We start from the raw sequence: 18,279 nt of genomic DNA, 5'->3' as shown, positions 1-18,279 counted from the left end.
AAGCAAATCTCGCGCTCCAAAGCGTTTGTGCTTCATGAAGCGAGTTGCTCAACCCAAATAGGGACGGTGCTTGGTTACGTGTGTCAGAGCAGGATCGACGCTCCCAGCCCCTCCGTGGGGGAATCTCCTCAACCGTTACGGTGTGAAGTGCTTTTTAAATGATCTTAAGTGGAATTAAAAGGAAGGCGGTTTCCTCTGCGTCGCCCGCGGTCATTTAGTGCATTAGCTCCTCGGCGCGGAGAGGAGGAAACTTCTGCTAATGCCATTACCGGAGCGCAGGACTTTGTTTTCATTAATTCCCCTGATATTCACACATTCACGGGGTTCAGGATCTCACAGTGATTCTCACTGTAAATTCACAGGACACTCAGGCTGCCAAAAACACCCATGTCGAGGGTTTAGATTGCGGGGTGACAATCAAACCCTGGCAGATGTATTGTTAACCTCCTCTCCCCCCCCCAACTTCCCCATTTTGCCCCTCCCTCTCCCCCCTTCCCACTCAGGACAGGTGATCGGGAGGGAAAGAAGGACAGAGAGAAGAGAGCTGGAAAAGATTAAAGATGTTTTCCTAATGCTACTGATAAGAATAGAGAAAATAACACAAAATATACAAAACCAATCTTGACAGTCTCAGCAACTGCAGGGCAGGCACCCGAAGTCCTGGACTGGACTCTGCAGCCAAGCGGAGCTGGATTCAGTCTGTCACTTGGCCTCAGTTCGCAGGGGTGACGCGCAAGGCCCTCTCCTAATGTCGCCATAAGGAAAAAAGGGAGAAAAAGGACGAGATCCTCGTGATCTCCCACTTTTATATGAAGTATCACGTGAAGGGGATGTTATACACCGTTGGTCAGTCTCTTGGTCACCGGTTTCTCGTCGCCCCTCTCGCGAGATGTCCATCCGTGCTTATCAATAAGTTTGCATTCCATTGATAGGTTCACCAAGACATGTGTCTGGTTCTCCAGGAAAATGCAGCTGATATGAAGCTTGAGCTGACAGGCAAATTCACTCAAAGAGAAACTTGGTTTGTAACAAAGCCAGGACAACCCACAGAAGGGGTTCTGTAGTTGGTTTATTGCCATATCATTCTTTGACTTAGAGAATGATTTCATCCTTGTTTAAAGGATGGGGCAAGTATTGATGAAGGGGTTTTGAGAAAAGTGCAGCACAGCAATTATATGGATGCCAATTTTTTTTGAAAATCAAGCACTTTGAGTAAAATGTAGAGCATGTGATTGTAATGTAGAACACAAGCTTCAAATGCATCTATTTCAAACAAGAATTCATTATAATGTATAATTTGCATCTGCTGAAATATAGTTCATCTCAGCATCGTAATCAAAATGCGTTTTCCTTGCTCAGTGCGGTGTTGGATGCAGTTTCAAGTACCCGATTCTGCAAAACCTAAAACCAAGATGCTGGTTGGGGCAACTACATCCCACTACATCCCCACCGTGCAAACCCAAACCCCTTTTCCACCCCAAGCGCGCCCCGACGTCTCTTCCCAAAGCCTTTGAGCGCCGCTGCGTGTCTCCCGTGCGCCCAGCGCTTTGTCTCCCAAACCTCCCCCTCTCCGCGCAGGTTTCCCCCGCCCAGCCCACCCCCAGCACCGGCGGGAGACGGAGACGCACGGTGGACGAGGACCCGGACGAGCGCCGGCAGCGGTTCCTGGAGCGCAACCGCGCGGCCGCCTCGCGCTGCCGCCAGAAGCGCAAGCTCTGGGTGTCGTCCTTGGAGAAGAAAGCCGAGGAGCTCACGACGCAGAACATCCAGCTGAGCGTGAGTGCGGAAGCGCCGCGGGGGCCGCGGGCGTTCGGCCGCAGGGTCACTTTGGGTTGGAAAAGCCCCTCGAGATCATTGATCCACCCGTTCACCCAACGCTGGCACCTAAAACATCCCCAAGAACCTCAATCTGTTCACCCCCCAGGGACGGTGACCCCAGCACTGCCCTGGGCAGCCTGTTCAACGCCCTTTGGGGCAGAAATCACCCCAAATTTGCACCCTCAGCCTCCCCGGGTGCAACTTGAGGCTGTTTCCTCTTCTACAAGGTGTTCCCCACCATCACCCCAATTTCATAGAATCACAGAATCGTTTCGGTTGGAACAGACCCTCAGGATCACCAATCCAACCACAACCCAACTCCAGCACTAACCCAAGTCCCTAAACCTCGTCTGAACACCTTTTAACCCCCCAGGGATGGCAACTCCAGCACTGCCCTGGGCAGCCTCTTCAACGCCCTTTGGGGCAGAAATCACCCCAAATTTGCACCCTCAGCCTCGCCAGGTGCAACTTGAGGCCGTTTCCTCTTCTACAAGGTGTTTCCCAGTTCCTCCAGCATCACCTTAATTTCACAGAATCATAATTTCGGTTGGAACAGACCCTCAGGATCACCGATCCAACCACAACCCAACTCCAGCACTAACCCAAGTCCCTAAACCTCGTCTGAACACCTTTTAACCCCCCAGGGACGGCGACTCCAGCACTGCCCTGGGCAGCCTGTTCAACGCCCTTTGGGGCAGAAATCACCCCAAATTTGCACCCTCAGCCTCCCCTGGCGCAACATGAGGCTGTTTCCTCTCATCCTGTCGCTTATTTGCACGACGGCTCTCAGCAGCAGCGCTGCCAGCGCGTCCGAAATGCAGCCGCGGCTCCCATTGCCGTTCCCCCTCCGCATTGTCCGAGGGCCGACGGCTCCGCTGAGACCTTTTCCTCAGGCCATTCCAAAATACAGAACTGACAGAGTTTCAGCTGCTTCTCCAAACTTTTCAACAGAAGAAGAAACCGCCGCACAAAGTTTTCAGGGGAGTAGACCCGGTTTTAAGCTCACGGAGGCTCAGGTTTAGACTCAGCTTGTCGCTCTGGTTCCTTTTCCTTTGGAGCCAAGAGTGTGTCTGAGTGGGCAACAGGAGCGCTCAGGCAAAGATACGTCCAGGATTAAATGATTAACATAGCGAGAGAATGGGAAGAGAGAGGGGAACGCCGCGTTCCGTGTCTCGCACCCTAATTCCCCAACCCCAGAACCTATTTACTTCTCTTAGACCGCACAAGACAAACGAGACGACGGATTTGAGGCCACGTAAATGAAGATCCTGCTGTCCTGAGCGTGACCCGTGTCTTTGTGTTTCCATCTCAGAACGAAGTGACGCTGCTGAGGAACGAGGTGGCTCAGCTCAAGCAGCTCCTGCTGGCGCACAAGGACTGTCCGGTCACCGCGCTGCAGAAGAAGACTCAGGGCTATCTCGGTGAGTCACGGCGCCGTTCATTATCCTTTAATTAGCTCTAAGCGCACAAAACCCGCACAAATCCTGAAGGGAGGGACTTAGTCCTGGCAGGACCAGACAGAGCATCCCCCAGGCTGGACCTGAGCGCTCACGTTGCACCATTTTGCAGCGAGGCGGGGGGGTCGGAGCGGGTATTTATCATGGAGTACCTGCAGAAACGCGGCTCCCGGCCCCGGAGCGCTCGATGTTCGCTTTAGAGCAAGAAACCATCGCAAGCGAAGCCAAAGTCGGTAAGGGCCAGACTGTAGATGACACCGCGGGGCTCTGCGTCTCGTTCCCTGCAGGCTCAGCTTTGGGAGGAAAAAAACCCTCTTTTTATATATGTTTTTCACATTTTTTAATGCCTATTTCACGATAATCAACCCGGGAGCTGAACGTTCTCTCTGGGTTCTCACAGCAACAATTACTTGCGCGAAGGTTTTTGGGGGGGACGCCGGAGCCCCCGCCGCTGCCCAAATTAACAGCGTGAAAATAAGGAAGGAAAAGAAAATAAACCCCAGGAAATAGGCTTTTTCCTCCCCAGTTTCCCCCCTCCTGGCCTCAGAAACACCTATATTATGTATATTATGTATATTACACCTATATTGTATGTTACACCTATATTCTATATATTACACCTATATTATATATTACACCTATATTATATATATTACACCTATATTATGTATATTACACCTATATTATATATATTACACCTATATTATGTATATTACACCTATATTATGTATATTACACCTATATTCTATATATTACACCTATATTCTATATATTACACCTATATTATATATACTATACCTATATTATATATTACACCTATATTATATATATTACACCTATATTATATATTACACCTATATTATATATATTACACCTATATTATATATTACACCTATATTATATATATTACACCTATATTATATTTTATACCTATATTATATATTATACCTATATATATTTATATATTTCTACATTCTATCTCATTTACCTATATTTCTATATAATCCAAATAGAATCTAAATGTATTATTTATATACTATTAACTTTCTCCTAAGCCTCAGGGTCGGGTCTTTTGAGCAGCAGCCGCATCCTCCCTCCCCCATTGAAAGTCAATTACTGCTGCTTATTTCCTTATTATTCATCTCATTGACATATATATCATCTACACACAATGTAAATGTATTATATACACACTATGAACTGTCTCCTAAGCCCGCGGCCTCTCTAACGTGTTTCCTCTGTCCCTCCGCGGCGCAGAGAGCCCGAAGGAGAGCGCGGAGCCCACGGGCTCCCCGGCGCCCGTCATCCAGCACAGCTCGGCCCCCAACGGGCTGAGCGCCCGCTCGGCCGCCGAAGCCGTCGCCACCTCGGTGCTGGCGCAGATGGCCACGCAAAGGACAGACCTGGCGCTGCCGGCGCCGGCCCCGGCCCCGGTCATCATGGCCCCACAGTCCCAATCCGCCGGCAGATGATGTCCCGGCAGAGCCCACCGGAGAGACTCACCACCAACAGCCCCGCCGGGATCCGGTTCTTCTTCTTCTTCTTCTTCTTTTTGGTTTATTTTGTTGGTTGGTTTGGTGTTTTTTCAAGTTGAAGGGCAGCTACGGCTTCTCCCAGCGTTGGGCTCCGAGCGGCGCCACCCTCCGCTCCACGAGCCGCCAGATCGCACCCAAACGCTTGCAAAAGCCCCAAAAAGGGTCGTTTTCAAGCAGCGGTTGCGTTAACACTAAAACCTCCAAGCCTGGGGGAGCCCCCTTGGCGCTGCCGCTCTTGGGGCGTCCCCCCGTCCCTCCTCATCCTCTCGGTGACGGGGAACCCGGCTGTGACGTTGAGCCGGTGCATTGGAATTGGAACAACGTGCTGCTTCCAGGCTCCGGCTCCACCACCCGAACAAAACCCCCCGGAGGCCGAAGGACTGAGGTTCATCCCACCGCAAACTCGCTCCCGAGATCCCAACGGCTTGTTTTGGAAGCGACAAATCGCCATCAATGGGTTTGTGTTGGGGACGCGGGGCCGGCGGGGGGGACACACGCTGTGCTGGTGTCAATGTGACACTGGAGGAAAAGGGACCGTCCGTCTGTCCTGGCAGCGCTCGGGCTCCCCGACGCTCCATTGGTGCTGAGCTGGGAATAACACGAGCCCCAAATTCTGCTCCCAAATCCACCCCACAAACCCCATTCCCACCATCGTCTCCGTAACCTCAACGACCGTAGGATCGGTGCCTTAATCCCTCGCCTGTCGCACCCCGTGGCGCCTCTTTTTCCCACTTTTCCCTCTTTTTCCCACTTTTCCCTCTTTTTCCCCCATTATCTCCCGCTCTGGGCGACGGAGCAGCCGCCGCTCCCCACCCGGAGCACCCGCAGCGCTTCCAATTCCACGTCGCCGGCGGCAAAACCACCCTCACCGTTGGTCAAACCCGTGGCGCCGGAGCCGCCCGCTCTTCCTCCTCCTCCTCCTCAGGTCGCACTCGCCACTTTGCGCCAAGTTTGGGTCAAAGCGCTCGGTTTCTCGCCCCGCGGGCTCCGTCTTCTCCAGGTTTCCCAGCCGCGGTGTCTCCGGGTTCGTTGTCTCCGCTCTCCCTGGTTTCTCGCGCTCGTCCCCATTGTCACTTTAAGTGTCACCGGTGTCACTTCTGCTTCATTCACACCCCCCCGGACCCGCCGGTTGCTTCTCTAAAGCGTTTTCAGCTTTAATGTATTTCGGCTCTTAACACCCCCGCGGATTCATGGTCATGGGGGGGGTCGGGACACCCTAAAGCTGGAACAAAAGGGGAATCGGGAGCTTTTTAGGGGCTGGGGGTGCAGAAAACCCGCCCCAAAAAAGGGGTAAACCCACCTCGTTTTGAGCAAAAGGATTTACGGGGAGCGCTCGGAAACCAGCGTCCGTCTGTCTGTCCAGGAAGAGCGGGAATGACGGAAACGCAAGGGGAAGGCGGTCGGGTCCCCGTCCTTTGTGGGGCTGGGGGTGGGACGAGGGGACAGCGAGGGGACGATTCGGGGCAGCGTTTGCGTAGAACGCAGCAGCTTCCCCCCCTTATTGTGACCTTTGGGGGCTAAAACCGCCCCGGTTTTGTGTGACGGGAGCAGCCGCGCGTCCCACCAAAGCGCTTGGGGGGGTCTGGAGGTGTCCCCGATGTCCCCGGTGTCCCCCTGAACCCTCGTTGCATGTTTTTCGCCTTGAAAACGCGCGAACCACTGAAAACGCCTCTTCCTCCTCTTCCTCCTCCTCCCCCCCCCGGCTTCGCCAGCGCACGGACACACTCACTTTGGGGTATTTTGGGTTGGAAAGATGGGTTTTCCCACAGGTTGGTGCCGCGGGGCCCCCCCACCCCTCGCCGGCCTCCAGGCCCCTCAGCATTGGGGTTTAATGGGGTTTTTGGGGGGTTCCGTGCCGCCGTCTCCCCCCTTGGTTCCCATTCCAGTGGCTCAGCTGGGGAACGTGTCACTTTTAGACTGTGGACCCGTTTCTCTTTGCCCCCCCCCCCCCATATTTCGGCAGCGGTGACGCTCTCAGGCCCCAAAACACACCCAGGAGGTGACAGAGGGACCGACGGTCCCCGTGTCCCCTTGTCCCCCCCCCAGCTGCTTTGTAGCACGAGCTTTGACGATCAATAATGGAAGAAGCCAAGAAAAAATGACCCCCCCCAAAAAAAAGTGTAACCAGGAGGGTGTAGTATCTATAAAACCTACATATCTATGCGTATATACAGACTATATAGACATATATCGAACGGATGCGCAGCTCTTTACGCTGGGTTTTGAGCTGTAACCCCCCCCCAAGTGTCCCCCCCCCGCACGGGCTCCTGTGAGCGGGTCCTCACAGGGACCTGGGGACACGGGGGACACGGGGGGACACATCCCACCCCCCCGCCACCTCGTACCAAACATGTAATGTGCCTTTTATTTATGCTGCAAATATAACATTAAAATATTACCCAGGACACGGTGGCTGCGGCTTCTGCTTCCGCCCGGTGTCACCTGCCGGGGGACAGGGGGTGCTGGGCACTGGGAAGGGTGACAGTGCCGGCGGTGACAACGTGGGTGACAGCGTCCGGCCATTGGAGCTTAATGGGGACACCGCGGGCTTGTCACCAATGTGGGTGACACCGTCCAGCCATTAGAGACACCACAGGGTTGTCACCAACCTGGGTGACACCGTCTGGCCATCAGAGCTTAATGGGGACACCGTGGGGTTGTCACCAACCTGGGTGACACCGTCTGGCCATCAGAGCTTAATGGGGACACCGTGGGGTTGTCACCAACCTGGGTGACACCGTCCAGCGATCGGAGCTTAATGGGGACACCACGGGGTTGTCACCAATGTGGGTGGCACCGTCCAATAATTGGGGATTAATGGGGACACTGCAGGGTTGTCACCAACCTGGGTGACACCATCCGGCTGTTGGAGCTTAATGAAGACACGGTGGGGTTGTCACCAACCTGGGTGACACCGTCTGGCCATCAGAGCTTAATGGGGACACCACGGGGTTGTCACCAACCTGGGTGACACCGTCTGGCCATCAGAGCTTAATGGGGACACCACAGGGTTGTCACCAACCTGGGTGACACCATCCGGCCATCGGAGCTTAATGAAGACACCGTGGAGCTGTCACCAACCTGGGTGACACCCCAGGTGATCCCGCTCGGGGAGGGGGACACGGGGGGACCCGCGGCGGCCCGGGACACCCTCGGGCGGAGCGTTTGGGGCCATTCCAGCGGGATTTGGCCCGGAGGGAGCGGGTGGGACCCGCGGCCGCTCCGTCGGGGCTGCAGGAGCGCGCAGCGGCCACGCGGTGGCGACAACGAGTCACGCCGGGGGGCCCGAACCGGCGTGGCGGGGGGGGGTCCCGCTTTCGGGGGGTCCCTGTGCAGGGTGGGGGGTCCCGGGGCCGGGCGGGGGTCCCGGGAAGCCCCGCCGGTCCCGGTTGGGAGTCGCGGGAGGGGTTGCGGCCCCCCCGCATCCATCGGTGCGTCCCCGGGAGCGGCTGTCGGCGGGTGTTAAATGCGTTTCATTAGCGGCGCCCGGCGGCGGCGGGGCCGGGATTGATCCCCGCGATCCCCCGCGACCCCCCCCGGCCCGGCCCCGGTTATAAGAAGCGGCGGCGGGTGGCGGCGGGGGGGCCATGGCGGGGCCGCGGCTGCTGCTGCTGCTGCTGCTGCTGGGCACCGTTCGCTGCTGCCCCGGGGACCCCGACCCGGTGAGCGCGGCCCCGGGGAGGGTTGGGGGGGACCCCCGGGCTCGGCGCTGCCGTAACCCCCCCCGGTCACCCCGTCTGACCCCCCACAGGCTGCCGCCCCCCCGGGACCGCCCGACGCCGCCGCTGCCGCTCTGGGCGCGCTGCTCCGGTCCCTGCAGCGCCCCCCCGGGACCCCCCCGCCGCAGAGGTGAGCGGGACCGGGGGAACCGGGGGGACACCGGGGGGGACCCGGGGGGGACACCGGCAGGGGAACCCGGGGCTTTGGGGACACCGGGGGACAAAGGGTTGGGGAGGGTCTTGTGGGTTTATGGGCACCCAGAGGGGACGGTGGGATGGGTGTCCCTGTGTCTGTCTGTCCCTGTGTCTGCCTCCCTTAGTGTCCATCTGTCCTTGTTAGTGTCCGTGTGTCCCCGTGTCTGTCCCTGTGTTCCCGAGTCCGTCTGTCCCTATTAGTTTTTGTCTGTCTCTGTCCCACGTGTCCGTCCATGTCCCTCAGTCTCTTCCCATCTGTCCCTCCCCGTCCACCCAACTGTCCCCATGGCGCTCAGTCTGTCTCCTTCTGTCCGTCTGTCCCCCTTGTGCCTGTTCCATGTCCCTCTGTCCATCCCTCTGCATCCTCCTTTGTCCGTCACCACTTGTGTCTGTCCGTCCCTCCCGAGCTGCGCCCGCGCATCCCTCTCCATTCATCCCATCCGTCTGTCCCCGCGCGTCCCTGTCCGTCTGTCCAGCCAGCGGTGTCACCCACGCTGTCCCCGTGGCAGGTTGGGGCCGGGGCCGCAGGGGGGGGTCCCGTCGCGGCTCAGCCCCCGCAGCTGGGACCCCCCAGCCGCCCCGTTCTGGACCATGGCGATACCGCAGCGCTTCGGCCGCCGCCGCTGAGCGGCCGTCTGTCCGGCCAGCAGGTCATCCCTGGGTCCGTCTGTCAGTCTGTCCATCCCTGGGTCCGTCCGTCAGTCCGTCAGTCCATGGGTCTGTCCATGGGTTTGTCCGTCACCCAATAAACTGTCACCTCTCACCCCCCGATGCTCGCTCTGGTTTTGCCCCTTGGGGAGCGGGGGGGGGACGGGACCTGCCCCCCTTTTGCCCCAAAACACCCCCCAAGTGCCCCCCCCCGCACCCCCCCATAAAGTCGCCGACGCCAGGAGTTACAAACCCCCCCAGCTTTATTCCTGGGGGGCTGGTTGGACCCTCCTCACCAGAGCCAGGGGGCTGGGACAGAAGGTGCCCCCAAAGCCCTGAGGTCCAAGGTTTGGGGGGGGGGGGTGCGTCTGTCCGTCTGTCTGCCTGTCCCACAGGTGTGTCTGTGGGGCTGGGTGTCTGTCTGTCCATGGGGGGCGGGGGGTGCATCCACCAGTGTGTCCAGAGCTGCGTCGGTCGGTGAGTCCGAGGGTCCGTCTGTGGGTCTGTCCGGGTGTCTGTGGGTCTGTCCGGGTGTCGGTGGGCGCGGGGGGTGCCGGGGGGTCTCACTTGCCCCCCGCCATGATGCGCAGGTACTGGAGGGCGTTGCGGGCGGCCTGCGAGCGGGCGCCGTCGCGGGAGGCGCCGGAGCCGTGGCACACGGTGGCCGGTTGCGTGGACAGCTCCACCAGGCACTGGTGCAGCCCGCTCAGGCTCAGCGCGTCTGCGGGGGGACAAGGGACACGTCACGTCACCCCCCCCCCCAAAGCAGCTGTAACCCCCCAGTGTCCCCTCATACCCCCTTAGGGACAACCCTGGTGTGTCCATGTCCCCCATTAACATCTCAGGGACACCCCGGGGTCCTAGTGTCCCCCCCTAAGCCTCTTGAGGTGACCCCAGAGTGCCCATGTCCCCCATTAGCCCCTTGCGGACACCACCAGGGTTCCCATGTCCCCTCTATTAACCTCTTGGGGTGACCTCGGGGTGCTTGTGTCCCCTGTTAACCCATTGGGGTGATCCCAGAGTGCCCATGTCCCCTGTTAACCCCTTAGGGACACCCCCAGGGTCCCAGTGTCCCCCATTAACATCTCAGGGACACCCCAGGGTCCTAGTGTCCCCCATTAACCCCTCAAGGACACCTGCAGGGTCCTGGTGTCCCCCATTAACCCCTTAGGGACACCCCCAGGGTCCCGGTGTCCCCCATTAACCCCTTAGGGACACCCCCAGGGTCCCGGTGTCCCCCATTAACCCCTTAGGGACACCCCCAGGGTCCCAGTGTCCCCCATTAACCCCTTAGGGACACCCCCAGGGTCCCGGTGTCCCCCATTAACCCCTTAGGGACACCCCCAGGGTCCCAGTGTCCCCCATTAACCCCTCAAGGACACCTGCAGGGTCCTGGTGTCCCCCATTAACCCCTTAGGGACACCCCCAGGGTCCCAGTGTCCCCCATTAACCCCTCAAGGACACCTGCAGGGTCCTGGTGTCCCCCATTAACCCCTTAGGGACACCCCAGGGTCCCGGTGTCCCCCATTAACCCCTTAGGGACACCCCCAGGGTCCTAGTGTCCCCCATTAACCCCTTAGGGACACCCCAGGGTCCCAGTGTCCCCCATTCACCCCCTGGCGTGGGCCGGGGTCTCACCGATGTCGAGGTAGCTGATGGCGAAGCTCTGCTCCTCCGAGAGCTCCTGCAGGAGGGCGCAGGCGCCCGCCCCCGCCGCGGGGGGGGCCAGGGGGCGGCTCCGCAGCTGCAGCAGCTTCTCCCCGGCCGAGTTGCGCAGGGAGTCCCACGTACAGCCCGGGGGGGGGCGGCCGCGCAGCCCCTCCAGCCGCGGTCCTGCCTGCGGGGGGACGGGGACGTGGGGACACGCAGGCGGGGACATGGGGGCTCATGCGGGGACACCCAAGCAACATGGGGCTCAGGGACCCTCTGGACCCCCCCGCATGGGGACATGGGGGCTCAGGGACCCTCCTGAGTCCCGTGCAGGGACACCCAAGGGACCTCGAGGTGGCCGTGTGTCCCCTGTTAACCCCTTGGGGTGACCGCAATGTGCCCGTGTCCCCCGTTAACCACTCAGAGACACCCCCAGTGTCCCACATTAACCTCTCAGGGACACCCCCAGGGTCCTAGTGTCCCCCATTAACTCCTTGGGGACACCCCCAGGGTCCCCATGTCCCCCCGTTTAACCTCTTGGCATGCCTTTGTCCCCTGTTAACCCCGTGGGGTGACCCCAGAGTGCCCATGTCCCCTATTAACCACTCAGGGACACCCCCAGGGTCCCCATGTCCCTCCCATTAACCTCTTGGGATGACTTCAGGGTGCCTATGTCCCCTGTTAACCCCTTGGGGTGACCCCCGGGTGCCCGTGTCCCCTATTAACCCCTCGAGGACACCTCCAGGGTCCCCATGTCCCCCCTGTTAACCCCTTGGGGTGACCCCCGGGTGCCCATGTCCCCTATTAACCCCTCGGGGACACCCCCGAGGTCCTGGTGTCACCCACTGACCCCTTAGAGACACCCCCAGGGTGTCCCCTATTAACTCCTCAGGGACACCCCATGTCCCCCCTGTTAACCCTTTAGGGTGACCCCGGGGTGCCTGTGTCCCCTATTAACCCCTTGGGGACACCCCCAGGGTCCTTGTGTCCCCCGTTAGCCCCTTGGGGACACCCCCGGTGTCCCCATGTCGGCGGTACCATGCAGAACTGCTCCTCGTCCCCCTCGGCCTCGCTGCCGTTCTGCGGCTCCATGGGCACGTTGTGGATCCGCACCAGCATCTTGGCGGCCGCGTCGCGCTTCGCCAGCTTCTTGGAGGTGCCGCTGCCTGCGGGGAGGGGACAAGGGACACCGGGGTGAGCCTGGAACCCTCTCCCGCGTCCCCACGTGTCCCCCATGTCCTTTTGTCCCCGTACCGATCTCCACAAAGCGCTCGACGCGACAGGTCATGGTGAATTCCTTGCGATGCGCCGGCCCCGACTCCTGCGTCACCGTGTACTCGGGCAGGCGCCAGCCCTTCTGCACCACCAGCTCCTGGGGGGGGACATGAGGATTAGGGGGGGACAGGGGGACGGCCCGAAATGGGGAGAACTGGCCCCAAAAAGGAGGCGCTGGCCTTGAAATGGGGAGGGACGGCCGCGAAAATGGGGATGCTGGGCGCAAAATGGGGAGAAGGGTCACTAAAGCAGGGGTGGCAGGAGCCAGAATGGGGATAAGTGGCCCCAAAATGGGGATGTCACCAAAATGGGGATAAATGTCCCCAAAATGGGGATAACCATCCCAAATAGGGATAACCATCCCAAAATGGGGATAACTGTCCCCAAGCCAGAGAGAACTGTCCCCTAAATGGCGACAATTGTCCCCAAAATAGGGAAAATGTCCCCAGAAGGAGCACAAGTCCCCCCAGCTGGAGACACACAGCCGCCAAATGTCCCCGCCCCCCACAAATGGGTCAGGTCACCCCCAAAGGGACCTGCCCCCCAACAATGGGGATGTCGAGCCCCAAAACCACCCTGTCACCCCCAAAACGGGGCTGGGGGGGGACACACGCGTGTCCCCTCTTGTCCCAGCCCGCGGTGTCACCCACCTGCAGAGCCCCCACGGGGTTACACTCCGACTGGGGGGGGGACACGGGCGACTTCATGTCCAGGGGGGTGCCCCTGGTTTGGGGGGGACAAAGGGACACAGTGTGAGGGGGGGCGGCTCTGAGCACCCCCCAATGCCAGAGCCCCCCGTGTTAGGGAGATAAAGAGGTAAAATGGGGTGCTGGGGGTTTTGGGGGGGTGGGTGCCCCCCACGCTGTTACCTGGGTGAGGGGGGGGGTGCGGCGGGTGCTGGGGGGGCGGCGGGGGGGCCGGGCTCAGCTGGGGGCTCTGCAGGGAAAGGAGAGCTTGGGGAGAAAAGGGAAGACATTAACACCCTGGATGGGCCCCCCCAAACCCACCCCCAGCCCCCCAGATCCTGCCAGCCCCCCCCCAGCACCCCCAGCCCCCCCGATCCTACCGGCAACCCCTAGTTTCTTCAGGAACCCCTGGTATTCCCACCCACCCCCCCAGGCACCCCCAATTCTCTTGGCTCCCCTAAGACACCCCTAAACCCCCCCAGACCTGTCTGTGGACCCCCCTGGACACCCCCAAATGCAATTGAGCTTCCCAACTGCCCCCAAAATCCCTTGGGGTGCCCCCTGGCACCCCCACTCACCCTGTGTACCCCCAAACCCACTGGGGTACCCAGCACCCCAGGGGTACCCCCAACCACCTGTGCACCCCACCCAGCACCCCAAAGTCCCCCCAGCCTCCCCAAACCCCACCCTGACCCCCCCAGCACCCCGGGGGACCCCGTTCCCCCCCAACCTGGGCTCCTCGGGGCTGGGGGGGTCCAGCATGTCCCCCCCTTTCAGCAGCTTCAGCGCCACCTCCGCCGCTTTGTGCTTCGCCGCCTTCTTGCTGGGGCCCTGCCCTGGGGGGGGACACGGGGGCTGAGCCAAAACGGGGAGAACCGGCCCCAAAACGGGGAGCACTGGCACCAAAATGGGCTAAACACCCCCAAAATAGGGATAACTGTCCCCGAATGGGGATGTATGTCCCCAAATGGGGAGAACCACCCTCAAAATAGACCCCACCCCGGGTGGCATGATGGATGGGGACAACCCGGCAGGTTTTTGGGGACAACCTGGCAGATTTTTGGGGACAACCTGGCAGGTTTTGGGGCACAACTCAACAAATTTTTGGGGACACCCAGCAGGTTTTTGGGGAAAACCCGGCAGATTTTTGGGGACAACTTGACAGTTTTTTGGGACAACCCGGTAGGTTTTGGGGACAACCCAGTAGATTTTTGGGGACAAACTGGCAGGTTTTGGGGCACAACTTGACAGTTTTTTGGGACAACCCGGCAGGTTTTTTGGGACAACCCGGTAGGTTTTTTGGGACAACCCGGCAGGTTTTTTGGGACAACCCGGTAGGTTTTTTGGGACAACCTGGCAGGTTTTTGGGCACAACTTGACAGTTTTTTGGGCACAACTTGGCAGGTTTTTGGGGCCACCCCGCGAGGTTTCTGGGGACCCACCGGTGCAGCTGATGTCCCCGACGGTGACGCGGAAGGTGAAGTTGGGCTGGTGGGCCTGTCCCTCGGCCTTGAGCAGGTCGTAGCCGGGGGTCTTGCCTACGCGCGTTCCATACTCCTGCAGCAGGCTGATGGGCGTCTTCCCGGGGCTGGCCGCCAGCATCTGCGCCAGGCTGGGGACAGCGCCGTCACCACCCCGCTCGCAGGGACACGGGGGGGGTGTGGGCGGGGGGGTGGCCCTGGGGACATGGGGACACGGGGCTCTGAGGTGTAGTGTGGGGATGTGGGGACATGGGGACAGGGTGGCTCTGAGATGTAACATGGGGACAGGGGTGGCACTGAGATGTAACATGGGGACAGGGGTGGCACTGAGATGCAGTGTGGGGATGTGGGGATGTGGGGACAGGGTGGCACTGAGATGTAGTGTGGGGATGTGGGGATATGGGGACATGGGGACAGGGTGGCACTGAGATGTAACATGGGGACACAGGGACACGGGTGGCACTGAAATGTAGTGTGGGGATGTGGGGACATGGGGACAGGGGTGGCACTGAGATGCAGTGTGGGGATGTGGGGACATGGGGACAGGGTGGCACTGAGATGTAACATGGGGACATGGGGACAGGGTGGCACTGAGATGCAGTGTGGGGATGTGGGGACGTGGGGACATGGGGACATGGGGACATGGGGACAGGATGGCTCTGAGATGTAGTGTGGGAATAAGGGGATATGGGGACATGGGGACATGGGGACAGGGTGGCTCTGAGATGTAACATGGGGACATGGGGACATGGGGACAGGGGTGGCATCACCTCAGAGCATTGGGATATGGGGACAGGAGCGAAGCCACCACATGCATAAGGGACACGAGGACAGGGGTGACACCACCTCGGCGCATGGGGACGGGCGGAGCCATCGCATGCATGGGGACACGGGGACACGGGGACACGGGGACCCCGGGCCAGGCCCGCGTCCCCCCTCCCCTCACGCAGCCCCGCGGCCCAGCGCAGGCCGCAGCCTCCCCCCACCCCCGCAGCGCCACAGCCGCGGGGCGGGCGGGCGGATCCCGGTTGTGGGGGGTTACCCGGGCCGGGGAGGGGGGGTCCGGTACCTGGGGAAGCCGCCGCTCCGCCTGGCCCCGCCGCCCGCCCCCTCCTCGCTCATCCCCGCCGCGCTCCGGCCGCCGCCGCGCCGCCCGCGCCGCCAGGGGGCGCAGGGCCCCGCTCCGCCGCGCCGCGGGGCGCGACGGGAAAGCGGGCGCCGCGGGGGGTTGTGGGAAGTGTAGTTCGGCGGGGGCGGCGGCGGCGGGGGAGCGGCGCGGGGAGAACTACGGGTCCCACAAGCCCCCGCGCGGGGGATGCTGGGAAGGTGGAGGACCGGAGGGGGGCGCTGCTTCAGATCCCCCTCTGGGCAGAGAGCGGGGAGTTAGCGACGGGGGGGGGGCAGCGGGTGGGTACAATGGGGACAGAGGGACAGGGACGGACAGGGGGGACAGGGACAAAGGGCCATGGGGACAAATGGACATGGGCACTGGAACCAGTAGGAATGGACTGGGAGGACTGGGAACAGACTGGAACAGCGGGAACAGGGACACCCAGACTGGGAGCACTGGGAACAGACTGGAACAGGGACACCCAGACTGGGAGGACTGGGAACAGACTGGAACAGCGGGAACAGGGACACCCAGACTGGGAGCACTGGGAACAGACTGGAACAGGGACACCCAGACTGGGAGGACTGGGAACAGACTGGAACAGCAGGGACAGGGACACCCAGACTGGGAGGACTGGGAACAGACTGGAACAGCGGGAACAGGGACACCCAGATTGGAGACAGAGAGACACCCAGACTGGGAGCACTGGGAACAGACTGGAACAGGGACACCCAGACTGGGAGGACTGGGAACAGACTGGAACAGGGACACCCAGACTGGGAGCACTGGGAACAGACTGGAACAGGGACACCCAGACTGGGAGCACTGGGAACAGACTGGAACAGGGACACCCAGACTGGGAGCACTGGGAACAGACTGGAACAGCAGGGACAGGGACACCCAGACTGGGAGGACTGGGAACAGCGGGAACAGGGACACCCAGACTGGGAGGACTGGGAACAGACTGGAACAGGGACACCCAGACTGGGAGCACTGGGAACAGACTGGAACAGCGGGAACAGGGACACCCAGACTGGGAGCACTGGGCTCGTACTGGGAGCACTGGGGACAGAATCACACGTGGACTGGGAGCACTGGGAGTGCACCGGGGCCCCCGTGTGGCACCAGGACCAGCAGCAGACACCGGGGGGGTCCCAGTCCCGGTGCCGGGGGGTGCGGGGGCACTGCGGGGTCCCGAGGGCACTGGGGGGTCCCGGTCCTGCTCCGGGGGGCGCTCCCGGTGCTGCCGGTACCACCGGGGGGGCCCCGGTGCCCGTGCAGGGGTCCCGGCGGTCCCGGTGCGGGGGTTCCGGGGCCGGTCTGGGTGCTGGTCCGGTGTCCTGCGGCCGGTCGGGGGGTCTCGGTGCGATTCGGAGTCCCGATACCGGTACAGCGCTCCCAGTGCCGGTACAGGGGGCCCGGTGAGAGGGCCCGGTGCCGGTGTAGGGGTCTCGGTGCCATTCGGGATCCCGGTATCGGGGTCTCAGTGCCGGTACAAGGTTCCGGTGCATTCCCGGTGCTGGTCACGGTGCCTGTCGGGGGGTTCCAGTGTCGATGTGTACCGGTGTGGGGGTCCCGATTCCATTCGGGGTCCCGGTGCGGTTGGGGGTCCCTGTGCCGCTGGGGGTCTCGGATCTGCTGTGGTTCCGGGTCCCGGTGCCATTGGGGTCCCGGTGCCATTGGGGTCCCGGTGCCATTGGGGTGCCGGTGCGGTTGGGGTCCCGGTGCCGTTGGGGGTCCCGGTGCGGTTGAGGTCCCGGTGCGATTGGGGTCCCGGTGCCATTGGGGTGTCGGTGCGGTTGGGGTGCCGGTGCCGTTGGCGGTCCCGGTGCCATGGGGGTGCCGGTCCCGCTGTGGTTCCGGTCCCGATGCCGTTGGAGGTCCCGGTGCGGTTGGGGTCCCGGTCCCGCTGTGGTTCCGGTCCCGGTGCGTCCCCGGTGCGGCGGGGCCGGGGCGGGGCCGGGGCGGGGCCGAGCGCCGGGCGGGGCCGTTCCGCTCCGCTCCGCTCGCCCTGACCGCGGCACCGGGCCCCGGTACCGGCCCCGCCCGCGCCCCCCCCGGCAGCACCGGCAGCACCCCCGGCAGCACCGGCACCACCGGACCCCCCAGGTACCGGGGCCGCGGGGGGGAGGTGGGGGGGGTAGGACCAGGGATGCGGCCGGGATGGAGGCGGGGGGGGATGGAGCAGAGGGGGATGCGCTCCCCGCCCCCACTCCCGGACGCCTGGGTCCCCCCGCCAGGCCTGGGCGGGGGGGGCAGCGCACCCTCCCCCCTCATGAGCTCCTGAGGGGGTCGGGGGGGGCTGAGAGGTGGTGATGGGGGGGGGACAGGGCCAAGAGCGGCCTTGCACACGCGTGTTCCCCCCCGCAATGTGGGAGATGCACACGCGTGGGCAGCTCCGTGCGCACGAGTGACACCCCCCCCCCCCCCCCGCGTGGGCGTGCATCCCCTTTACACGCGCGTGTGACCCCCAACATGTGTGCACACACACCGCCCCCTCCCCCACACCCCCCCCCACCCCGGGGCACGTGCACACGCGTGTGCCCCCCCCCCCCCCAGGCTGTACCCCCACCCCCCTCCTCCGCACACGCGTGCGCCCCTCCCCGTGTCGCGACATGTCGTGTTGGCGGGGACGGCGCGGGGGGGGCGCTCTCTCGACCCCCCCATCTCCGGCTCCTCTCTGTCGCGACACGGGGTGTCGCAT

At 61.6% G+C, this 18,279-nt stretch overlaps 3 protein-coding genes across 8 annotated transcripts in view; 2 read left to right on the top strand and 1 right to left on the bottom strand.

Annotated features, from left to right (window-relative positions):
- The window catches only part of LOC309450538 (cyclic AMP-dependent transcription factor ATF-7), a 51,369-nt gene extending 44,154 nt beyond the window's left edge, over positions 1-7,215 (top strand). For all 5 annotated transcript variants that reach the window (XM_082073478.1, XM_082073475.1, XM_082073479.1 and 2 more), the window contains 3 exons: positions 1,579-1,776; positions 3,131-3,239; positions 4,533-7,215. In XM_082073478.1, coding sequence (XP_081929604.1) covers positions 1,579-1,776; positions 3,131-3,239; positions 4,533-4,747 — 522 coding nt within the window. In that variant the 3' untranslated portion in view covers positions 4,748-7,215. The remainder of the gene's footprint in view (positions 1-1,578; positions 1,777-3,130; positions 3,240-4,532) is intronic.
- Positions 7,216-8,200: 985 nt separating this feature from the next.
- Positions 8,201-9,447, top strand: NPFF (neuropeptide FF-amide peptide precursor). Its single transcript, XM_082073549.1, has 3 exons — positions 8,201-8,472; positions 8,562-8,659; positions 9,234-9,447. Exons 1-3 carry the CDS (start codon positions 8,398-8,400, stop codon positions 9,349-9,351), a joined length of 291 nt encoding a protein of 96 aa, XP_081929675.1. The 5' UTR covers positions 8,201-8,397; the 3' UTR covers positions 9,352-9,447.
- A 184-nt stretch (positions 9,448-9,631) lies between these two features.
- Positions 9,632-15,659, bottom strand: TARBP2 (TARBP2 subunit of RISC loading complex). 2 transcript variants are annotated; one of them, XM_082073545.1, is made up of 9 exons: positions 15,534-15,659; positions 14,426-14,595; positions 13,714-13,819; positions 13,167-13,250; positions 12,948-13,020; positions 12,277-12,394; positions 12,061-12,188; positions 11,011-11,209; positions 9,633-10,093 (listed from the first exon to the last, which is right to left on the bottom strand). In XM_082073545.1, the coding sequence occupies exons 1-9, from the start codon at positions 15,584-15,586 to the stop codon at positions 9,936-9,938; spliced, it is 1,089 nt and encodes a 362-aa protein (XP_081929671.1). In that variant the 5' UTR covers positions 15,587-15,659; the 3' UTR covers positions 9,633-9,935. The 2 variants fall into 2 exon arrangements, with proteins under 2 accessions (XP_081929672.1, XP_081929671.1); XM_082073546.1 differs by lacking the exon at positions 13,167-13,250 and having other exon boundaries at positions 9,632-10,093.
- Between the last annotated feature and the right edge of the window lie 2,620 nt (positions 15,660-18,279).

Source organism: Streptopelia decaocto (genome assembly GCF_964273445.1).
Source record: "Streptopelia decaocto genome assembly, chromosome: 27".
Lineage (NCBI taxonomy): Eukaryota > Metazoa > Chordata > Aves > Columbiformes > Columbidae > Streptopelia > Streptopelia decaocto.
The sequence above is the reverse complement of the archived record's forward strand: the minus strand, read 5'-3'. Positions and strand labels throughout refer to the sequence as shown.